A 19,831-nucleotide genomic window follows, 5' to 3' on the forward strand; every position below is an offset into this window, starting at 1 on the left:
TGCTCCTGTTAGCACAGGTATGGGGATCTGCAGCTTATGGTGTTCCAGCTGGTGATAAGTGACATGTCACTTCATAAAGCCTGATGAGGTGATGGAAACACATTCAAAAATAGCTTTAAAAAGGGAATTGGGAAATACTTGAAAGAAATACTAGAGAGGATGCTGACAAAATATTGGTAGAAGCGGAGATGGTACAGGTACAAATTGATATGCAGGATGTACTGGAAAGGCTAGTTATGCTCAGAGTGGATGTCGTCTGTCAGTTTAACATCTGTGGTGGGTAAGGTTTTAGAAACAATAATCAGGGGGGAAAAATCAACAAGCACTTGGAATGGTTTGATTTAATTAGGCAGAACTAGAACAGATTTGTAAAAGGAAGATTGTGCTTGACTAAACTAATTGATTTTTTGATGAAGTAACAGAGAAGGGTGATGAAGGGAAAACAATGGATGTTGTCCATATGAATTTTAAGAAAGTTTTTGGCAATGTACCACATAAAAGGCTGGTTAACAAAACTGAGGCTCATGGAATAGGAGGGTCAGTGTCAGCTTGGATAAAAAATTGGCTTAAGGACAGAAAACAGCGAGTCATGGTAAATGGCTGTTTTTCAGACTGGAGGGTAATAGACAGCAGTGTTCCCCAAGGGCCAGTGCTAGGACTACTGATTTTGCGATATATATAAAAATGACCTGGATCTTGGAATACAGAGTAGAATCTAAAAATTTGCTGACGACACCAAACTTGGAGGCATGGAAGACACTGAAGATGATACCAATCCACTGCAACAGGACATAGATAGGCTAGCAGAATGGCAAGACAAGTGGCAGATTGAATTTAATACAGAGAAATGTGAGGCGATGCATTTTTGGCAAAAGGGATAGGGACAGGTAATAGAGACTAAATGGTACAGTTCTAAAGGGTGTACAGAGACAGAGGGACCTGGGGGTTGATCTTTGAAGGTGGCAGGACATACTGAGAGAGTAGTTAGCAAAGCATATAGGATCTTGGGCTTCACAAATAGATGCATAGAGTACAAAAGCAGAGAAGTTATACTGAACCTTTATTAAGGTCTGGTTAGGCCACAGATAGAGTATTGTGTCCAGTTCTGGTCACCACACTTAAGAAAGGATGTGAGGGTCCTTGAGAGGATGCAGAGAAGCTTTCCCAGAATGGTTCCAAGGATGAGGGATTTTAGTTACAAGGTTAGGTTGGAGAAGGTGGTGTTCTCCTTGGAGCAAAGGAGATTGAGGGGAGATTTGATGGAGGTGTACAAGATTCTGACATTTTTGAATAGGATAGACAAAAAAATAGCTGTTCCCATTAGTTGATGGTGCCAAGATCTAGGGGACACAGATTTAGGGTTTTGGGTAAGAGATGCAGTGGGTATGTGAGGAAGAACTTTTTTAAACAGTGAGTGGTAATGACCTGGAACTCGCTGCCCAAGAGAGTGGTGGAAGCAGAGACGATGAATGATTTCAAAAGGAAATTGGATGGCCCTTGAGAGATCTCCGTGTATGGGAGACAGTGACGGCTCTGGGTGTGAATGCGCCAATGAGTACAGCACTGCTTCTGTAGTGCTGTAAGTGTTGCTCCCATTTAGTACAATCTACTTATGCAAAGCGGGATTTTCAGCAATGACATCAGTGAAAACAAAGTACCAAACCAGGATGAACATTGACTATGACATGTACATGTATTTGTCAAAGATATCTCTACAATCTGACAGAATAGTTGCTCAACACCAGCAACAAGTTTCCCATTAAGTAAAACAAAAATAATAAATATATATATTTAATTGCATAACAAATTTTTACACAGCAAAAATACTTTTATTGTGTTACAGAGGATCAGTCGAATTTTTATAACATGGGAGAGGGCCTCAGAAGCAAAAAGGTTGAGAATTCTGTTGTACACCATGTAATGCACAATGTATCATTCTGCTAAGGTGGCATCATGTCTCCCGAAGGCAACAATGTCTGATTGTTGTTAAATAAGTACAAGCAAAGGCACTCAGAGTTTAAATGTTCTTTAGTCAGGAAACTTTGTGAAGTATCAAAGTGTTTTGTCAGTTTCAACTCCAGGTTAAAAGCACTCGGCAAACAACAATTTGGATTTTTGGCTCTTTTTTAAGATTATATTGCAGCTCCAAAATTTGCAATCATTGGATGTGTGGAATATGATGTCCAGAGTGTGACATCTGGCACATCCTGACATATAATTTGTACATTATTAGATAACACTACCTGGCATTGCTCATAAAAAGACAAAGAATGCACTATTTTGTAAAGTCAGAAATACTATTCCATGTTAAACACAATGGATGATTCTGCTGCTGAAGTATAGCTATGTATTTCTTTACCGAACAATTACACTGTGCAGCTTTATTCTTTAAATTAATCCTCAGCTTGCTTACAAGTCACGCTGCAGAACTTTGACTTTGTTTATTGGAAGCTGCAGACATTTTGGCTCCAGAATTAAATGAGATGCATAAATTTGAATTAGACTGTGTGGCGTCTGGAATGTGACATCTGGAGTTCTGATATATTATTTTTAAATGTTTTACAGTTAAGTAGATAAATATTTATTGTCATGCTACAATAATGTGAGTGGTTGGAGTCCAATCCTTGAATAACAGTCCTTGTCACAGATGGTAGAGGCACAAATCACTGGCTCAAGTGATAAGAGTATTGACTTTCGAAACTTGATGTGCTTTCCTGTTTGCCCTCTTCCCTTTCCTCCGTCTCAGCCACCTCTCATCAGCATCTTTGGCTCCTTGATGCAGCAAAGCCCTCCAGTGTGACCTGCTGTTAACCACATCTTCCCAGCTTCCAGTTTTGATGTTAAAAGCTTTTAAGTCCCTTTATCAAATGTCTTTGAACCTTAGTCTAGGTCATCCCAGTCGTCTTGAGGCATCTGAATGTTCTCCATAGAAGAGATCTTTTGGAATATGCCCACCTTGACAACTTAGTTTCCTTGAGTACTTCAGTGTCAGGAACATTATCTCCCCTCTGGATACATAGAAATTGTAGAAAATTTACAACACAGAAGTAAGTTATTTGGCCCATTGTGTCCGTGCCAGTTGACAAAGAGCTACCCAGCCAAATCCTACCTTCCTGCACTAGGTCCATAGCCCTGCAGGTTATGGCTCCTCAAGTAGATTCCAAGTAGTTTTTAAATGTGGTGAGAATTTCTGCCTCTAAAGCTCCTTCAGGCAGTGAGTTCCAGATCCCTACCACACTACGGGTGAAAAGATGTTTCTTCATCTTCCCTCTAATCCTTCTACCAATTCCTTTAAATCTATGCCCCCTGTTTATGACCTGTCTACTGAGGTAAATAGGTCATCCCTATTTACTTTAGTTAGGCCCATCATAATTTTATACACCTCAATTAAGTCACCCCTCAGCCTCCTTTGTTCCAAGGAAAACAACTCCAGCCTGTCCAATCTTTCCTCAAAGCTAAAATTTTCCACTCCTGGCAACATCCTCTTAAATCTCCTCTCCATTCCCTCCAGTGCAATCACATCTTTCCTGTTATGTAGTGACTAGAACTGTACACAGTACTCAAGCTATGGTCTAACTAGTATTGTATACTGTTATAGCATAATCTCCCTGCTCTTATATTCTCTGCCTCGACTAATAAAGGTAAGCATGCCATAAGCCTTCTAAATATACTTAACGACCTGTCCTGCTACCTTTACGGATCCGTGGACATACACTCCAAGGTCCCTCTGTTCCTCCACACTTCTCCGTACCCTCCCATTTATTGGGTATTCCCTTGCCTTGTTGCACCTCCCAAAATGCATTACCTCACACTTCTCCGGATTGAATTCCATTTTCCACTTTTCTGCCCAACTGACCAGACTATCTATATCTTCCTCCAGCTTTCCTCATCACTGTCAACTCACAGCCATTTTATCATCTACAAACTTCTATATCATGCTCTCCATTTGAGTCTAAATCATTTATATAAACTCCAAAAAGCAAGGGACTGAGTATTGAGCCCTGTGGAATGCCACCGGTAATAGCCTTCCAGTCACAGAAACACACATCAACTATTATTCTTTGCTTCCTGTTGCTAAGCCAGTTTTGGATCCAATTTGTCACTCTTCATTGGATCCCAAGGGCTTTTACTTTATTGACCAGATGCTATGTGGGACCAAAAGCCTTACTAAAATCCAGGTAGACTACATCCACCGCACTGCCCTCATCAACTTTACTTGTCACCTCCTCAAAAAATTCAATCAAGCTACTCAGACATGACCTTCCCTTAACAAATCCATGCTGACTTTCCTTGATTAATCTATGCCTTTCTAAATGAAGGTTTATACTGAACCTTAGAATTGATTCTAATAATTTGACCACAACCAAAGTTAAGCTAACTGGCCTATAATTACTCAAATTATGCCTTCTTCCCTTTTTAAACAACAGTACAATGTTGGCAGCCCTCCAATCCTCTAGCACCACTCCTATTGCCAGGGAGGATTGAAATATAATGGTCAGAGCCTCTGCAATTTCCTCCCTTGCTTCTTTTAACAACCTGGGATATATTTCATCAGGGACTGGAGATTTATCTACTTTCAAAGACGTCAAACCGTTTGCTACTTCCTCTCTTACAATGTTTATCTCATCCAAAATTTTACACTCTTCCTCCTTAACTACAATATCATCATTGCTCCCCCTCTTTAGTGAAGACAGCTGTAAAGTATTCATTAAGAAGCATACCCACATCTTTCGCTTCCACACATAGGTTACCGATTTGGTCCCTAATAGGTCCTACTCTTTCCATAGTTATCCTCTTGTTCTTTATGTACTTATAAAATATCTTTGGATTTTTCTTGATTTTATTTGCCAGTATTTTTCATGCCCTCTCTTTGCTTTCCAAATTTCCCTTCTAATTCACCCCTATACTTTATGTACTCTTCTAGACTTTCTGCCGTATTGCACTCTCAGAGTCTGACATAAGCTTCCCATTTTTGCTTTATCTTACCCTCTATGCACCTTGTCATCCAGGGAGGTGGGATTTGGCTGTCCTGCCCTTTTTCTTTGTGGGAACATGTTTATCCTGAATCCCTTGAATCTCCTTCCTGAATGCCTCCCATCACTCTGATGGCGATTTACCTTCAAGTAGCTGTTTCCAGTCCATTTTTGCTAAATCACTTCTCAGCAGAGTAAAATTGGCCTTTCCCCTAATTTAGAACCTTTATTCCTATTTTATCTTTGTCCTTTTCCATAACTATGCTAAATCTAACTGAATTATGATCACTACCACAAGCTCTTGCACTGATACTCTTTCCACCTGCCCAGTTTCATTCCCTAAAACTAAATCCAGAATCAAAGTAATTCATGACAACGCTACTTCATCGGTCACGTCATCAGGATGCGCCGCGGTGCGCACATGCGCAGACGGCCTCATGCCCCCTGCGCATGCGCTGCGGTCCGGCTTACCAGGACCGCTTTGTGCATGCGCAGACGCGCGGTACGCGCATGCGCACACAGTCTGCTCATCTCTGCGCATGCGCTGCGGTCCGACCTGCCAGGACCGTTGTGCGCATGCGCAGATGACGTCATCGCGTTATTTCGTCTTCCTCGACGACGCGCCAGTTTGGCCTCTGCGCATGCGTCAAAGCTTCGGCGCGACTTTTTGAAAGTGGAAGGAGGGGAGGTTTCGTCGGGCATTTTCTCGCATTTTATCTGAATTATTTATTCGTTTTGGAGACTTGCTTCATTTTTATTTGACACAGGAGATTGTTCCAAGGTAAGCTGCTCTGCCTTTGTAAGTTGCTCTGAAAACATTTCTATTGTCTGGGCCACCGCATGTTCTCCAGTCCCTGTTGTGAGTTGCTCTGAAAACATTTCCATTGTCTGGGGCACTGCATGTTCTCCAGTCCCTGTTGTGAGTTGCTCTGAAAACATTTCCATTGTCTGAGCCACCGCATGTAGCAGGATGAAGGCACAGTGACTGTGACTTCTGGCGCCAAACAGTACACACTGCAGATACATGATGGCCAGGCTACCTGCAGCTGCATCTTCTCCATTCAGACTTTGTTGCCCTGCAAATATGCTGTTGTTGTGCAGAGGCATCTGGGTCTGCCTTTGGACAGGCTCGCCCCCAATTGTCGCTTGCGTGCATCTCAGACACCAACGACGACAGGCATGGCTGCTGCCATTGTGATTACAGAGGAACAGCCAAGGCCCCTCAGCCACAATGAAAAATACCGCTTGCTTTCAGATCAATTGTACCAGCTACAACAGGCCGTTCTGCAGAGTGGAACGGCAGCATTCATGAGGAGACTGGACTGGCTGCGGCAACAGACTCTCCGCTGGCAGCAAGGACTGGCTGATGAGATGGAGCCATTTACTATGCCCAACAATTGCCCCGAAGCACCTTCGGATGGAGGTGGCCGCGCGCTGGACATCAGTCACGTGTCACAAACCCTGGATCCTGAGCGTCTCACCCCCTGGCCTAATGATCTGATGGACCATACATATGCCTGCCTGTTCAAATCTCCACTTCCCCTACCTGCGGTACCCTCTCCTTGCTGCTCAGTTACACAGTCACCTGCTCCTACACCCATCAGGGCAGTGCTCATGGACACACAGTTACCTGCTCCTACACCCCTCAGGGCAGTGCTCATGGACACACAGCCACCTGTTTCCCCATCCGACGTTGAAACAACCATGCAGAGCCTTGTGAGACTCCGCAATTGCCAGTTGCTGCCTGTCAAGCAGAGAGGGCGTCCAAAGGGGTCAAGCACTTGGGGAACATTCAGCAAGAAGAGACTGAGCACTAAAAGAAACAAGCATGCCGTGTCCAGTGGTCGCAGAAATGTGAATGCTCTTGCTGTGAACACAACTGGTGATAGTAGTAGGCAGGATTAAATGGGAATGGATGGAAAGACGCACGAGTAACATAACCACTGGCAGGGAACTGCTGGGCTAAATGGCCAGCTTTATGTTCATAGCCCAAAAGAAATGTGCTTCTTTTCCAGCACCCTCACATCATTCATGTTTTCCCTGAGAGCAGCATTGAACCATCACGAGATAGGGGCAGTTACATCATCCTGAATCCTACAGCTGAGGTGGGTACTAAGTGATTCATTGGCGGTGTTATCAGTACATGCCTTTACCGCAGAACACAAAGCATGCTCAACAGTAATTTCATTGGAGGGAGGGAAGCTCTGACACTGATGTTCTTTCCTTATTTTCTTTCATGTAAAACGTGCCCTTGAGAAAACAATCCTTGACACTTAAGGATGGCATTCAAGCAAAGTGGCAGTGCAGGAGATGACGCAAGGATGTGCTGATTCCTGCATCTGAGGTGGGTAATAAGTGCTTCATTGGCGACGTTATCAATTGGTGCCTTCACTGCAGAACTTAAAAAGGTGTGCACAACAGTAATTTCAGTGGATGGAGGGAGGCAAGCTCTGACTCTGATTTGCTTTATTTCTTTTCATGTAAAACATGCCGTCGAGAAAACAATCCTTGAGACTTAAGGTCAGCATTCAAGCAACGAAGGCAACTAGATCATGCTGCGGAGCTCATCACGATGTGGAAAGGAACATTGCATTTATGGATGAATTGGGAATGCACATTGGGATGTGCTTGGGGAACATTCACCAAGAATAGACTGAGCTCAGACTCTTGTGACTTTGCCTTCTTCACATGGACAATACAGTAGTGGAATAGAGAGCCAAGCGTTTATTCACCACAAGGCTCTCCAGGAACAATCTCTTTAGCTGTGCATAGCAGAGACTCGGCCTGTCTGTCTAACGGGAATGCTGGACACAACACTTAATGAACTTAATAAAACTTTTCAATAATTAAACCCAGAATTGTTGAGGTTTTGTTTTGCATGCTATTTCCCCGACTTTGCAACTGCACTTCAGATATTCAACTCTGGTGGGGGGGGTAGAGGGAGGGGTGGGTGAAGAGGGGGAGGGGTGGGGAGTGCGGGGAGGGGTGGGGAGAGGGAGCATGCAAAATGCAGGGACCAAACAGTTGCAATGCCTGAAGTACTGAGGAGAAGTAGAGAAAGCAACTGGGTAGGGGAGAAAGCAACTGGATTGGGCATCCGCGGCTGGAGGGAACGGCTGAATGGAGACGGCCGGAAGCGAGAGGCCGTAGAGAGCCGCGGGGTGCGAGCGTGCGAAGACCTTGGTGTCACCGGGTCCAGGGACAGGCCAGTAAGTCTTGTGCTGTTGTGCTTATGGCGCATGCACAGAAAAAGGCACTCCCCTTCCGTTCCGCTGCTCCCCCCCCCACTCTCTCCCCTTCCTCCCTCTCCCCCCAGCTCTCCCCTTCCCCACTCTCTCCCCTTCCTCCCTCTCCCCCCAGCTCTCCCCCTCCCCCCTTCCTTACCCCTCCCTCTCCCTCTTTCTCCCCCTCCCCCTTCCTTACCTCTCCCTCTTTCTCCCCCCCTCCCCTCCCTCTTTCTCTCCCCCCCTCCCCTCCCTCTTTCTCTCCCCCCTCCCCTCCCTCTTTCTCTCCCTCTCCCTCTTTCTCCCCCTTCCTTACCTCTCCCTCTTTCTCCCCCCCCCTCTCCCCGGCACCGTTACCGCTGCTCTCCCCGGCCCCCGCGCTGCTCTCCCCGGCCCCCGCGCTGATCTCCCCGGCCCCCGCGCTGCTCTCCCCGGCCCCCGCGCTGATCTCCCCGGCCCGCTCCACTCTCTCACTCCGGCCATTGTATTCTGCCACGTGTTTGTTAGGTTTCATCTCTGTGATTTTTTGAGCAGCGCCATCTTTAGTCCTGGCAGCTGCTACAGTCGCAGGCTGTGACGTTTTCGTGGCACATGCTGTATCTGCGCATGTGCCAAAACAGCGCCACCTACCGATCACGTTGTCAACAATTGCTGTCATCCAGAATTGTGTCCCTTTTTGTTGGGCTTGTCACATACCGGCTAAAAAAAGTATTAGAATACATAGAATGTGGTGCAAATAGCAGGTGTGAGAAGAGTTTAGTTTTCTTTCATGTCCGCTGTAGGTGATCCTGATCCCACTGCCATACATCAGCATGCTCAAGACACATGCTTAGTAGACCCATTCTTAGACCATAAAGTAGACAATCATTTCACATATGCGTAGTCAATTGACCAAATGTAGTTTCTGCATTTCCAATACAAAAATTTGGCTCCTCATCTAGTGATCAGTTATCCAACAGAGTTGATCATAAGTAGCAGAACTTGAGTACAACTTCTAGTTTGGTTTTAGCTATTGAAACTTCTGGTGCAGCCTTGCTATTGAAACTTCTAATGCAGCCTTGTGCCATGATCACTATCTGCTTTAGATCGTTCTTCTTCTTTGGCCTCCTTATCTCGAGAGACAATGGATACGCGCCTGGAGGTGGTCAGTGGTTTGTGAAGCAGCGCCTGGAGTGGATATAAAGGCCAATTCTAGAGTGACAGGCTCTTCCACAGGTGCTGCAGAGAAATTGGTTTGTCGGGGCTGTTACACAGTTGGCTCTCCCCTTGCGCCTCTGTCTTTTTTCCTGCCAACTACTAAGTCTCTTCGACTCGCCACATTTTAGCCCCGTCTTTATGGCTGCCCGCCAGCTCTGGCGAACACTGGCAACTGACTCCCACGACTTGTGATCAATGTCACAGGACTTCATGTCGCGTTTGCAGACGTCTTTAAAGCGGAGACATGGACGGCCGGTGGGTCTGATACCAGTGGTGAGCTCGCTGTACAATGTGTCTTTGGGGATCCTGCCATCTTCCATGCGGCTCACATGGCCAAGCCATCTCAAGCGCCGCTGACTCAGTAGTGTGTACAAGCTGGGGATATTGGCCGCGTCGAGGACTTCTGTGTTGGAGATACGGTCCTGCCACCTGATGCCAAGGATTCTCTGGAGGCAGCGAAGATGGAATGAATTGAGACGTCGCTCTTGGCTGACATATGTTGTCCAGGCCTCGCTGCTATAGAGCAAGGTACTGAGGACACAGGCCTGATACACTCGGACTTTTGTGTTCCGTATCAGTGCGCCATTTTCCCACACTCTCTTGGCCAGTCTGGACATAGCAGTGGAAGCCTTTCCCATGCGCTTGTTGATTTCTGCATCTAGAGACAGGTTACTGGTGATAGTTGAGCCTAGGTAGGTGAACTCTTGAACCACTTCCAGAGCGTGATCACCAATATAGATGGATGGAGCATTTCTGATGTCCTGCCCCATGATGTTCGTTTTCTTGAGGCTGATGGTTAGGCCAAATTCATTGCAGGCAGCCGCAAACCTGTCGATGAGACTCTGCAGGCACTCTTCAGTGTGAGATGTTAAAGCAGCATCGTCAGCAAAGAGGAGTTCCCTGATGAGGACTTTCCGTACTTTGGACTTCGCTCTTAGACGGGCAAGGTTGAACAACCTGCCCCCTGATCTTGTGTGGAGGAAAATTCCTTCTGCAGAGGACTTGAACGCATGTGAAAGCAGCAGGGAGAAGAAAATCCCAAAAAGTGTGGGTGCGAGAACACAGCCCTGTTTCACGCCACTCAGGATAGGAAAGGGCTCTGATGAAGAGACTGTCTTCTTTAGATCGTTGGATAGTACTAATTAATTGCCAGTGAAAAGCACTCTTCAAGGCCAGGAAATAATGCATTCTTAAATCTGCCACGAAAAACTGCATGTGAATTCTTCTGATAAAGAAGTCCAATTCGCATTAAGGACTTCGATAAGCCTGTTCCACCACATTTAAGGGGTTTGCCCCATTCCCCCCTATTTTTGCTCCAAACTCATGTCAAATAATGGCAGCCATTATATCAGTGGTGGTATGAGTTGTTTCCAGTATCTCTGAGGTGGATGCCACATTGAGGAGGTCATTTTTTGTTCTGCCACAGAAGGCTGGCTTTTCCTTGCCTATATACTATTTTATCCTCCTTAATGTAAAACTTTTGGAATATATTTCTGTACATAACAAGTGCTATAGGATTGCAAGTTTGTGTTGTCTAGCATAAGAACATAAAAAACAGGAGCAAGTGTAGGCCATTTGGCTCCTTGAGCCTACTCTCTCATTCAGTAAGATTATGCCTGATCTTCTATCTCAACTCCACCTTCTTGCATTATCCCCATATCTTTTGGCTCTCTTCGTATCCAAAAATCCATGAATATAATCAATGACTGAGCAACCACATCTCTCTCGGGTAGGGAATTCTAAAGATTCACAACCCTTCAAGTGTCGTCACTGGTGTAATGTAGGAAATACAGCTGTCAATTTGCACCCATCAAGTTCCCACAAACAGCAATGTGATAACATCCAGATAATTTGTTTTTGTGATGTTGATTGAGATATATATATTCTTTTTTCTTTCTTTTGGGCCTCCTTATCTCGAGAGACAATGGATACGCGCCTGGAGGTGGTCAGTGGTTTGTGAAGCAGCGCCTGGAGTGGCTATAAAGGCCAATTCTGGAGTGACAGGCTCTTCCACAGGTGCTGCAGAGAAATTTGTTTGTTGGGGCTGTTGCACAGTTGGCTCTCCCCTTGCGCCTCTGTCTTTTTTCCTGCCAACTACTAAGTCTCTTCGACTCGCCACAATTTAGCCCTGTCTTTATGGCTGCCCGCCAGCTCTGGCGAATGCTGGCAACTGACTCCCACGACTTGTGATCAATGTCACACGATTTCATGTCGCGTTTGCAGACGTCTTTATAACGGAGACATGGACGGCCGGTGGGTCTGATACCAGTGGCGAGCTCGCTGTACAATGTGTCTTTGGGGATCCTGCCATCTTCCATGCGGCTCACATGGCCAAGCCATCTCAAGCGCCGCTGACTCAGTAGTGTGTATAAGCTGGGGGTGTTGGCCGCTTCAAGGACTTCTGTGTTGGAGATATAGTCCTGCCACCTGATGCCAAGTATTCTCCGAAGGCAGCGAAGATGGAATGAATTGAGACGTCGCTCTTGGCTGGCATACGTTGTCCAGGCCTCGCTGCCGTAGAGCAAGGTACTGAGGACACAGGCCTGATACACTCGGACTTTTGTGTTCCGTGTCAGTGCGCCATTTTCCCACACTCTCTTGGCCAGTCTGGACATAGCAGTGGAAGCCTTTCCCATGCGCTTGTTGATTTCTGCATCTAGAGACAGGTTACTGGTGATAGTTGAGCCTAGGTAGGTGAACTCTTGAACCACTTCCAGAGCGTGGTCGCCAATATTGATGGATGGAGCATTTCTGACATCCTGCCCCATGATGTTCGTTTTCTTGAGGCTGATGGTTAGGCCAAATTCATTGCAGGCAGACGCAAACCTGTCGATGAGACTCTGCAGGCATTCTTCAGTGTGAGATGTTAAAGCAGCATCGTCAGCAAAGAGGAGTTCTCTGATGAGGACTTTCCGTACTTTGGACTTCGCTCTTAGACGGGCAAGGTTGAACAACCTGCCCCCTGATCTTGTGTGGAGGAAAATTCCTTCTTCAGAGGATTTGAACGCATGTGAAAGCAGCAGGGAGAAGAAAATCCCAAAAAGTGTGGGTGCGAGAACACAGCCCTGTTTCACACCACTCAGGATAGGAAAGGGCTCTGATGAGGAGCCACCATGTTGAATTGTGCCTTTCATATTGTCATGGAATGAGGTGATGATACTTAGTAGCTTTGGTGGACATCCGATCTTTTCTAGTAGTCTGAAGAGACCACGTCTGCTGACGAGGTCAAAGGCTTTGGTGAGATCAATGAAAGCAATGTAGAGGGGCATCTGTTGTTCACGGCATTTCTCCTGTATCTGACGAAGGGAGAACAGCATGTCAATAGTCGATCTCTCTGCACGAAAGCCACACTGTGCCTCAGGGTAGACGCGCTCGGCCAGCTTCTGGAGCCTGTTCAGAGCGACTCGAGCAAAGACTTTCCCCACTATGCTGAGCAGGGAGATTCCACGGTAGTTGTTGCAGTCACCGCGGTCACCTTTGTTTTTATAGAGGGTGATGATATTGGCATCGCGCATGTCCTGGGGTACTGCTCCCTCGTCCCTCGTATATATATATTGACCAGGAAACTGGGGGCAACTGCTTTGCTGTTCTTTGAAATAGTGCCATGAGATCTTTTGTGTCAGCCTGAGAGGGCAGATGGAGCCACAGTTTAATGTCTCATTCGAAGTTTGGAGGGAGTACAATGAAGATTTTTAAGACTGATTCCTTGGGATGAGGGGATTGTCCTAAGAGGAACGATTAAGTAGATTATGCCTATATTCCCTAGAATTTAGAAGTATAAGAGGTGATCTCATTAAAACATAAAATTCTTAGGGGCTTAACAGGGTAGATGTTGGAAGATGTTGAGAAACTTCTCCTTATCTCATCCTGATTGGCTAAGCCCTTATTCTGGGACTGTGACCCCCCTAGTTCTCAACTCCCCTGCCAGGGGAAACATTCTACCAACATCCACCCTGTTTGGCTACTTAAGAATGTTATATGCTTTAATAAGATCACCTCTCATTCTTCTAAACTCTATGCAATATAGGCCTACTCTACTCAATATTTCCTCATAGGACACTCCCTCATCCCAACTATTAGTATAGTAAACTTCCGTTGCACTCCCTCTGAGCTTCAAATGAGACGTTAAACCAAAGCCCCATCTGCCCTCAGGTGGACAAAAGATCTCATGGCACTATTTTAAACAACAGCTGAGCAGTTATCAGCAGTGTCCTGAGTATTTTCCCTCAATCAACATCACAAGAACAGATTATTTAATCATTTTTCACATTGCTGTTTGTGGGAGCTTGCTGTGCACAAATTGGCTGCCATGTTTCCTACATTGCAACAGTGACGACACTTCAAAAGTATTTCATTGGTTGTAAAGCACTTTGGGACATCCCGTAATAAAAACAGATAGTGCTGGAAGTACACAGCTGGTCTGGCAGCATCAACCTGCTATGTATTTCCAGCACTTTCTGTTTTTATTTCAGATTTCCAGCATCCGCAGTATTTTGCTTCTATTTATTTGAGATGCCCTGTGTCCTGAAAGGCGTTAAACAAATGCATGTCTTTCTGTCAATGTCCCTTTAAATTCCCAAACCGGAAATGGAAACGCCTTCCCCTTCGACAGGTAGCGCTGTGTTGGATTAAAAACAAGAAATGCTAGAACCACTCAGCAGGACTGGCAGCATCTGTGGAAAGACAGGCAGAGTTAACCTTTCGGATCACTGACCCTTCGGAACGCCGTGTTGGAAGTGTGAGGAGCGCCAGGGTGCTGCGCGCATGCTCAGAAGCCACGGTCGTTTCCAGGAAGTGACGCTATGTTTGCAATAACTCCCGGTTGGGGAAGAGGGTGAGTATTCAGCTTGAAAACACGTTTAGTGACCGTAAGAGGTGTATTCGAGACCCAGTCTGATTGTACAGTGTCTCGCCTGAGGTTTCTCCCTACTGTGTGAGGCCAGAGAGGGTTTAGTGTCCGTTTATATAATAGCGCGGCTGCTTTATGCCGACTGGAGCTGGACTGAGCTTCAAAGATGTTTCTCAGAATAAAGCAGCGTTGCTTCAAATAATTACTTGAATGGTAACACATTTACAATCAAACCATATTTACCTATGAAATACGCAATGTCTCTGTGAACATTACCCCTCAGTGACGACTTCAAGCTGTACATAATTAATGTAGGTTCTACCCCAACACTCTGAACACCCGTTCCACTTCCCACAGTATCTTCCCCTGCAAACGCAGGAGTTGCATCAGCGGCTCTTTTACCTCCGTCCTTCTCAATGTCCAGGGTCCCAGGTAAAACAGCGACATATTTGCACTTCAGCAACGACTTTGTATTTATAAAGGACCTTTAACATATTAAAAAGTTCCAAGATACAGACTCGGTGGGCCGAAGGGCCTGTTTCAGTGCTGTCTCTATGACTCAATACTTCACAAAAACGTTGTAAAGCAAAATTTGACACAGACACGTTAGGTAATATTAGGGCAGATGCCCAAAGGCTTGTCAAAGAGGTAGGTTTTGAGGAGGAGACGTTTTATGGAAAAATTTTGAAGTTGAGGGCTGTTTTGCTCTCAGAGACAGATTGGACCATAAGCTCCTTTCAATTGGGAGTATGGTCATCAATGGTAAGCGAACTGTCAGTAAAGTAAACAGCATTATTGTGAAAGGCCAAAGAGGGAGCTGGAGATTTGAAAGAGTATTGCTAAAAGTGCTAGAATGAAGCTTTTCTGTAGGAACAATGATGAGGATATTGCAAGAGGAGATGGAGAGAGAAGGGGATGAAGTACTGATTGTGTGATAAAGACAAGGGGTTGACAATTGAGGACCCAGAAGTCAGTTCAGAAGGGGCTTGGGGAGTTTAGGTGAAGTTTAAATTACCTTGGACGAGAAGTCATCCAGTGCAGACACTAGCAGAGCAGATCTTGGCCAAGAACTCACCTTGCGATAGCAGCAAATGATGAGGAATTTGAACAATGGCAGAAGAAGGTGATGTACTTGAACAAAGAGAAGGTATAAGAGGTGTAGGGGACAGACCCATTAGTTTGGGACTTGATGACAGCTGCTCTACTGGCAGTTAGCAACTGGCATGGTGAACTGTGTAACCATGTGGGGCTGTGACTTTAATATGGCTGTAGCTGGACTGAGTTCCTTGGCCAGCAGTGCATAGAAATATGAATGGGCCAACTGGCCCATTTGCTTTGCCATTTTGTTAGCACTGTAATATCAGAACAGGAGTAAACCATTCAATCCCTCAAGCATGTTTCATCATACCTTTTTAATCCCATTTCTGTCCTTTTACCAGCTGGAATCTGGCATTGTGAGAATCAGGTTATGTCCCATCACTATTTCCATATTGCAATCTGACTAGCTTTGTGATCAGTTTTCTCCATTCTGTGCAGCTGATTGGAGTTCAGATGAAATGGCCAGCTCAGGTCGGCTGAAGGAAAGTAAATCCCAAGACCGGTTTGATTACCTACAAGCCCTTGTTACCGAGTTTCAGGATACTGATAGTCAAGGTAGGATGACAAAAATGTAGGATGGTAATCCGTGATTATCAGTTACATTCCGGGATTGGAACTATGGGATTCTAAATAGTAAATGTTCGAAAAGGAACTGTCACAGGGATGTTTGGGAGTGAGGCGCTGATGCCAGTATTCTTGGTTGTGCTCATGGTTCTGACCACACAAAGCTGCCAGTGTCTTAAATTTATGGTGTTTAGTATTTTTTAATCTCTTGTATACTAGGACATGTTATGAACAGGTGGGTGATGGCGTAGCTGGTTTCCACTTTTCATGTCCCACTGAACACAGACAGTGTTTTTGTATTACTAGTGTTTCAATCCCTATGTTTGGTTTGCCAAATAAATAGACAGTGATAGGTTTTTTCTTTAAAACAGAAGATTAAATATTTATTGAACAATATTCATCTCCCAAAATGATCGCAACACCACCCACGCACGCATTCGCTCTCACAAGCGCACTCAATAAGAGACAGATGGAAGGTAAAGGGTAAGAGGTGTTAAGAGTTCAAGATGTAAAAGTCTTTTGTTTCAGGAAAACCTGTGGGATCCTCTCAGAAGGGGAGTTTTAAAGTTGCAGGCCTGTTTGCTGGTTGTCTTGTTTTGGCTGAATGCTGAAGACTTCTGACGGTTCACCGTCATTGAAAACAGCGCTGATATTCTTAGTTCAGTTTTCAAGGGGGGAGGAGTTGGTTTAAAGGCACTCTCTCTTCTCTGCTGTAGTTGGCTTTCAACTTGTCTCAGCAGGGTTCAACGGTGTTAACTGGAACTGATCTCTCTCTCAGCCATGTGCTGGAATTTAAGGTGGAGAGTCTGGACTGATGTTAATGACTGATCTTTTGAACTGGATTACCTTTAAAGGTGAACTCATAGGTGTTAGTTAGCCTATGTGACTTTAGGTTTTAGTTCTTGATGGGCTGTTACAATAGCTTTTGATGGCCCAATTTTGACAATACGAGGGCTGTTCCCACACTATTGTGGTGTTGGGTAGCTGGAGACGTAGAGTCTGGGGAGTGGCTTTGTCTTAGTTCATTTTGTGTATAGCTCACATCCATGTGTGATAGACTGACTCATTTCCATATAGACAGCATTAATTGGTTTCAGTTCTAGTAGATATGGATGAGGATTTTAGTGCAGGTGTTGGTATGGATCATGTGACTTGTCCTCCATTTTATTGACAGCAAATGTACCAGTCTTTTAAAATTGTTCTAATTTTTTTTTATATCTCTTCAGTTTGTTTCTGTATTTTTATCACTGCACTTCTCCTGAGTGTGACAGGCATTTATTGCAGCACTTCCCAGGGTAGGCTTACTGGAAAAATGTCACTGAAGTTATTTTACATGATATTCAATCTGTCATAAATGTGGTTGTCATTTGGACTGATGAGCACAATGACTATGCCAGTGTCAATCCTGTGTGTATATAAAAGCTAACATTGTTTTATTTTAACTTCTCAGAGTCAAAGGAGCAAGTTCTGGCAAACTTGGCTAATTTTGCCTATGATCCCAGTAACTATCAGTATCTTCGACAGCTGCAGGTCATTGACCTATTCTTGGATATGCTCACAGAAGATAATGAAAGATTTGTGGAATTTGGAATTGGTAACTTCTAAATGTTGTATTTGTATTTTGTCATCTCACTGCATGCTTCTTTAATTGGGTGATCTGGATCTTCCAAGCTGTGGTTAATTCCAGGCCTCTTGTCAAAACAATCAACAGGAAATGGTAGATTTATCCAGAGATCAGTTGTAGGTTAATTACTGCTAATGAGGGAATTTTACAAATAGGTGCTTGTAACTTTCCAGATCAATCTGTAAAACTTCCTCACCATTAGGTTATTAATTGACTTAAGTGATTGGCTTTCTTTTTGCTGTGGACCCTTTGAAATGTGATGGATGCTCTTCAGACTCTTACAAAACTTTATATATATATATAATGGTGGATCTTCTATGACTTTCCTCATGGGGCATCAGGGATTTGTGTTTATGGTATGAATTGTGCCTGTAGATGAGAGTCCTTAGGATTTTTTAAAATTCCGAACTATTATGGGAGTGTTAGTATTTTCGGGTTGAGATTATTTCTTTTGTAGCAATTATAAATCAGTGACTTTGTTTTTTATTCGTGTGGAAGGGAATTCTAAGGAAACTAACAGTAAAATTAATGTTTGTGGGTGATCATTGATCATATCCTCACCTGTGATTCTTGTATATTACCCCTTCTCCATTTCTTTTCATGGATCCAAGTGTTGACAGTGTTCTTATATCCTACAGGTGGTCTCTGTAACCTGTGTTTAGACCAACAGAACAAGGAATACATTTTACAGAACGATGGGGTTCAGGCAGTGCTAGACTGTTTATCCAGCCCTAATGAGGATACTGTACTGTCGGCCATTACCACATTAATGTACCTGATGACTCCTTTGTCTCGGAAAGAAATCACAGCAATGCCGGTTATTGAGTGTATGCTACGGTTCTCCATGTCTAAAAACAAACGTCTGAGTAACTTAGCAACCCTGTTTCTGGAGGACATCTGCTCACCAGAAGAGGTAGAAAAAGCTAGGAATTTGCAGAATCACACAGCACTGGGAATACCACTTCCAAAAGAATAGGCTGAGAGAGTTCTTTATATTCTACAGCATTCTGATGCTTGTGGGAAGGGTACAGCATTTCAACATAGTACAGATTCACTAGGTGTGAAGGGACTGCACTACATTACTGATATTGCACTTGTGGATTCCTTGCTCCATCTGATTCACTCAATAAATCCAAAGTTTGGAGTTGTAGCTGTCATCTCAGTTACAGTAATTAAGCTACACTGTCTTTTAGAGGCAAGTCACAAAATTATTTCCTGTCCCCTGTCCTCCATGTGGTGTTGGCCGCAGTATAACATGCACACATATACATAACTATTATCAGTTTTTAAGACTGCCCAAGTGCCAGCTTGGTTGAGTTGGTCGTGCTCTTGCCTGTAATACAATTCAGGCTGACTCTGAGGAAATGCTGCATTGTTGGAGGTGTGCCATCCTTCAGATGAGACAGTAAACTAAAATCCTGTTCAGGACGATATTAAATATCCCATGATACTATTCAATGAATGGGTGTTCTCCTGGTGTTCTAATCAAAGTTCCTGCCTCAACAAAGACCATTAAAAAATTAGATTAATTGGTCATTTATATCTTTGATGTTTGTGGCACAGCATAGCTGCTGTATTTCCCTACATAAACTGTTACACTTCACAGATATTTCAGCAATACTACATAAGTACAAGTTTTGTTTTTCTTACCTTTCAGTGAAAATAACAATAACATCATCAAGCCAGCATCCAATATAACTGGATAATCCTAATTATGTCATTATGGAGCCAGTGCTGTCGTCTCAACTGAAGTATCAGGGGATTATGTGTGTTTTTCAGATGAGGGTTTGGAAAGATTCAGAGTTTCTCTGTTTTACACATCAATGGAAACATGATTAAATAGATAGAAAGTAGACTGGAATTTTGATGTCTCTTAATCACATTGTGTTCATTTACCTGGTTACTCCTGGTAAGGGAATTCTTTTTCCCTCACACTTGCATCTACAGACCAAATCTCTCGCTTGATTTCAGAGCAATGTGTTACACACCTTACTTCATTTTAAAAATATTTGAAGACCCAGTTTTTTTTTCCTCCTCTAATGATACTGGCTTTCCCTGAGATAGTCCATAGGTGCCTGCACCCACCTCCCTCAGAAACAGTACACAAGTTTGTACTTTTATGCGAGTTAGACTGAGTATTGACAGGCTATTTAATTGTGAATCTGAGCTTGATCCTGTCCTTACTTAATGTGCACATAAACACTTTTGAGAACAGCACTGCACCGGATTCCACTTGTCCACTCCTTTCTCAATGTTAGGGACAGTAAGATCAATCAATGAGCCTGGCAGTCTTCCAACAGCT

General features: G+C 44.3%; 1 protein-coding gene across 2 annotated transcripts; it reads left to right on the forward strand.

Annotated features, from left to right (window-relative positions):
• Positions 1–14,116: 14,116 nt before the first annotated feature.
• On the forward strand, positions 14,117–19,382 carry armc7 (armadillo repeat containing 7). Of its 2 annotated transcripts, XM_068046128.1 has the most exons (5): positions 14,117–14,228; positions 15,780–15,896; positions 17,356–17,499; positions 18,168–18,442; positions 19,187–19,382. In XM_068046128.1, exons 2-5 carry the CDS (start codon positions 15,800–15,802, stop codon positions 19,187–19,189), a joined length of 519 nt encoding a protein of 172 aa, XP_067902229.1. In that variant the 5' UTR covers positions 14,117–14,228; positions 15,780–15,799; the 3' UTR covers positions 19,190–19,382. The 2 variants fall into 2 exon arrangements, with proteins under 2 accessions (XP_067902229.1, XP_067902228.1); XM_068046127.1 differs by having other exon boundaries at positions 14,120–14,228; positions 18,168–19,382.
• The last annotated feature ends 449 nt before the right edge of the window (positions 19,383–19,831 follow it).

This window comes from Heterodontus francisci, chromosome 14 (genome assembly GCF_036365525.1).
Source record: "Heterodontus francisci isolate sHetFra1 chromosome 14, sHetFra1.hap1, whole genome shotgun sequence".
Classification (NCBI taxonomy): domain Eukaryota; kingdom Metazoa; phylum Chordata; class Chondrichthyes; order Heterodontiformes; family Heterodontidae; genus Heterodontus; species Heterodontus francisci.

What these genes read in the sequence shown, in the direction of transcription:
- armc7 (XM_068046127.1), top strand. Translation starts at nt 15,800, where the DNA reads ATGGCCAGCTCAGGTCGGCTGAAGGAAAGTAAATCCCAAGACCGGTTT. An exon ending in TCAGGATACTGATAGTCAAG is followed by an intron (nt 15,897 to 17,355) that starts GTAGGATGACAA and finishes TTAACTTCTCAG; the next exon opens with AGTCAAAGGAGCAAGTTCTG. An exon ending in ATTTGTGGAATTTGGAATTG is followed by an intron (nt 17,500 to 18,167) that starts GTAACTTCTAAA and finishes TATATCCTACAG; the next exon opens with GTGGTCTCTGTAACCTGTGT.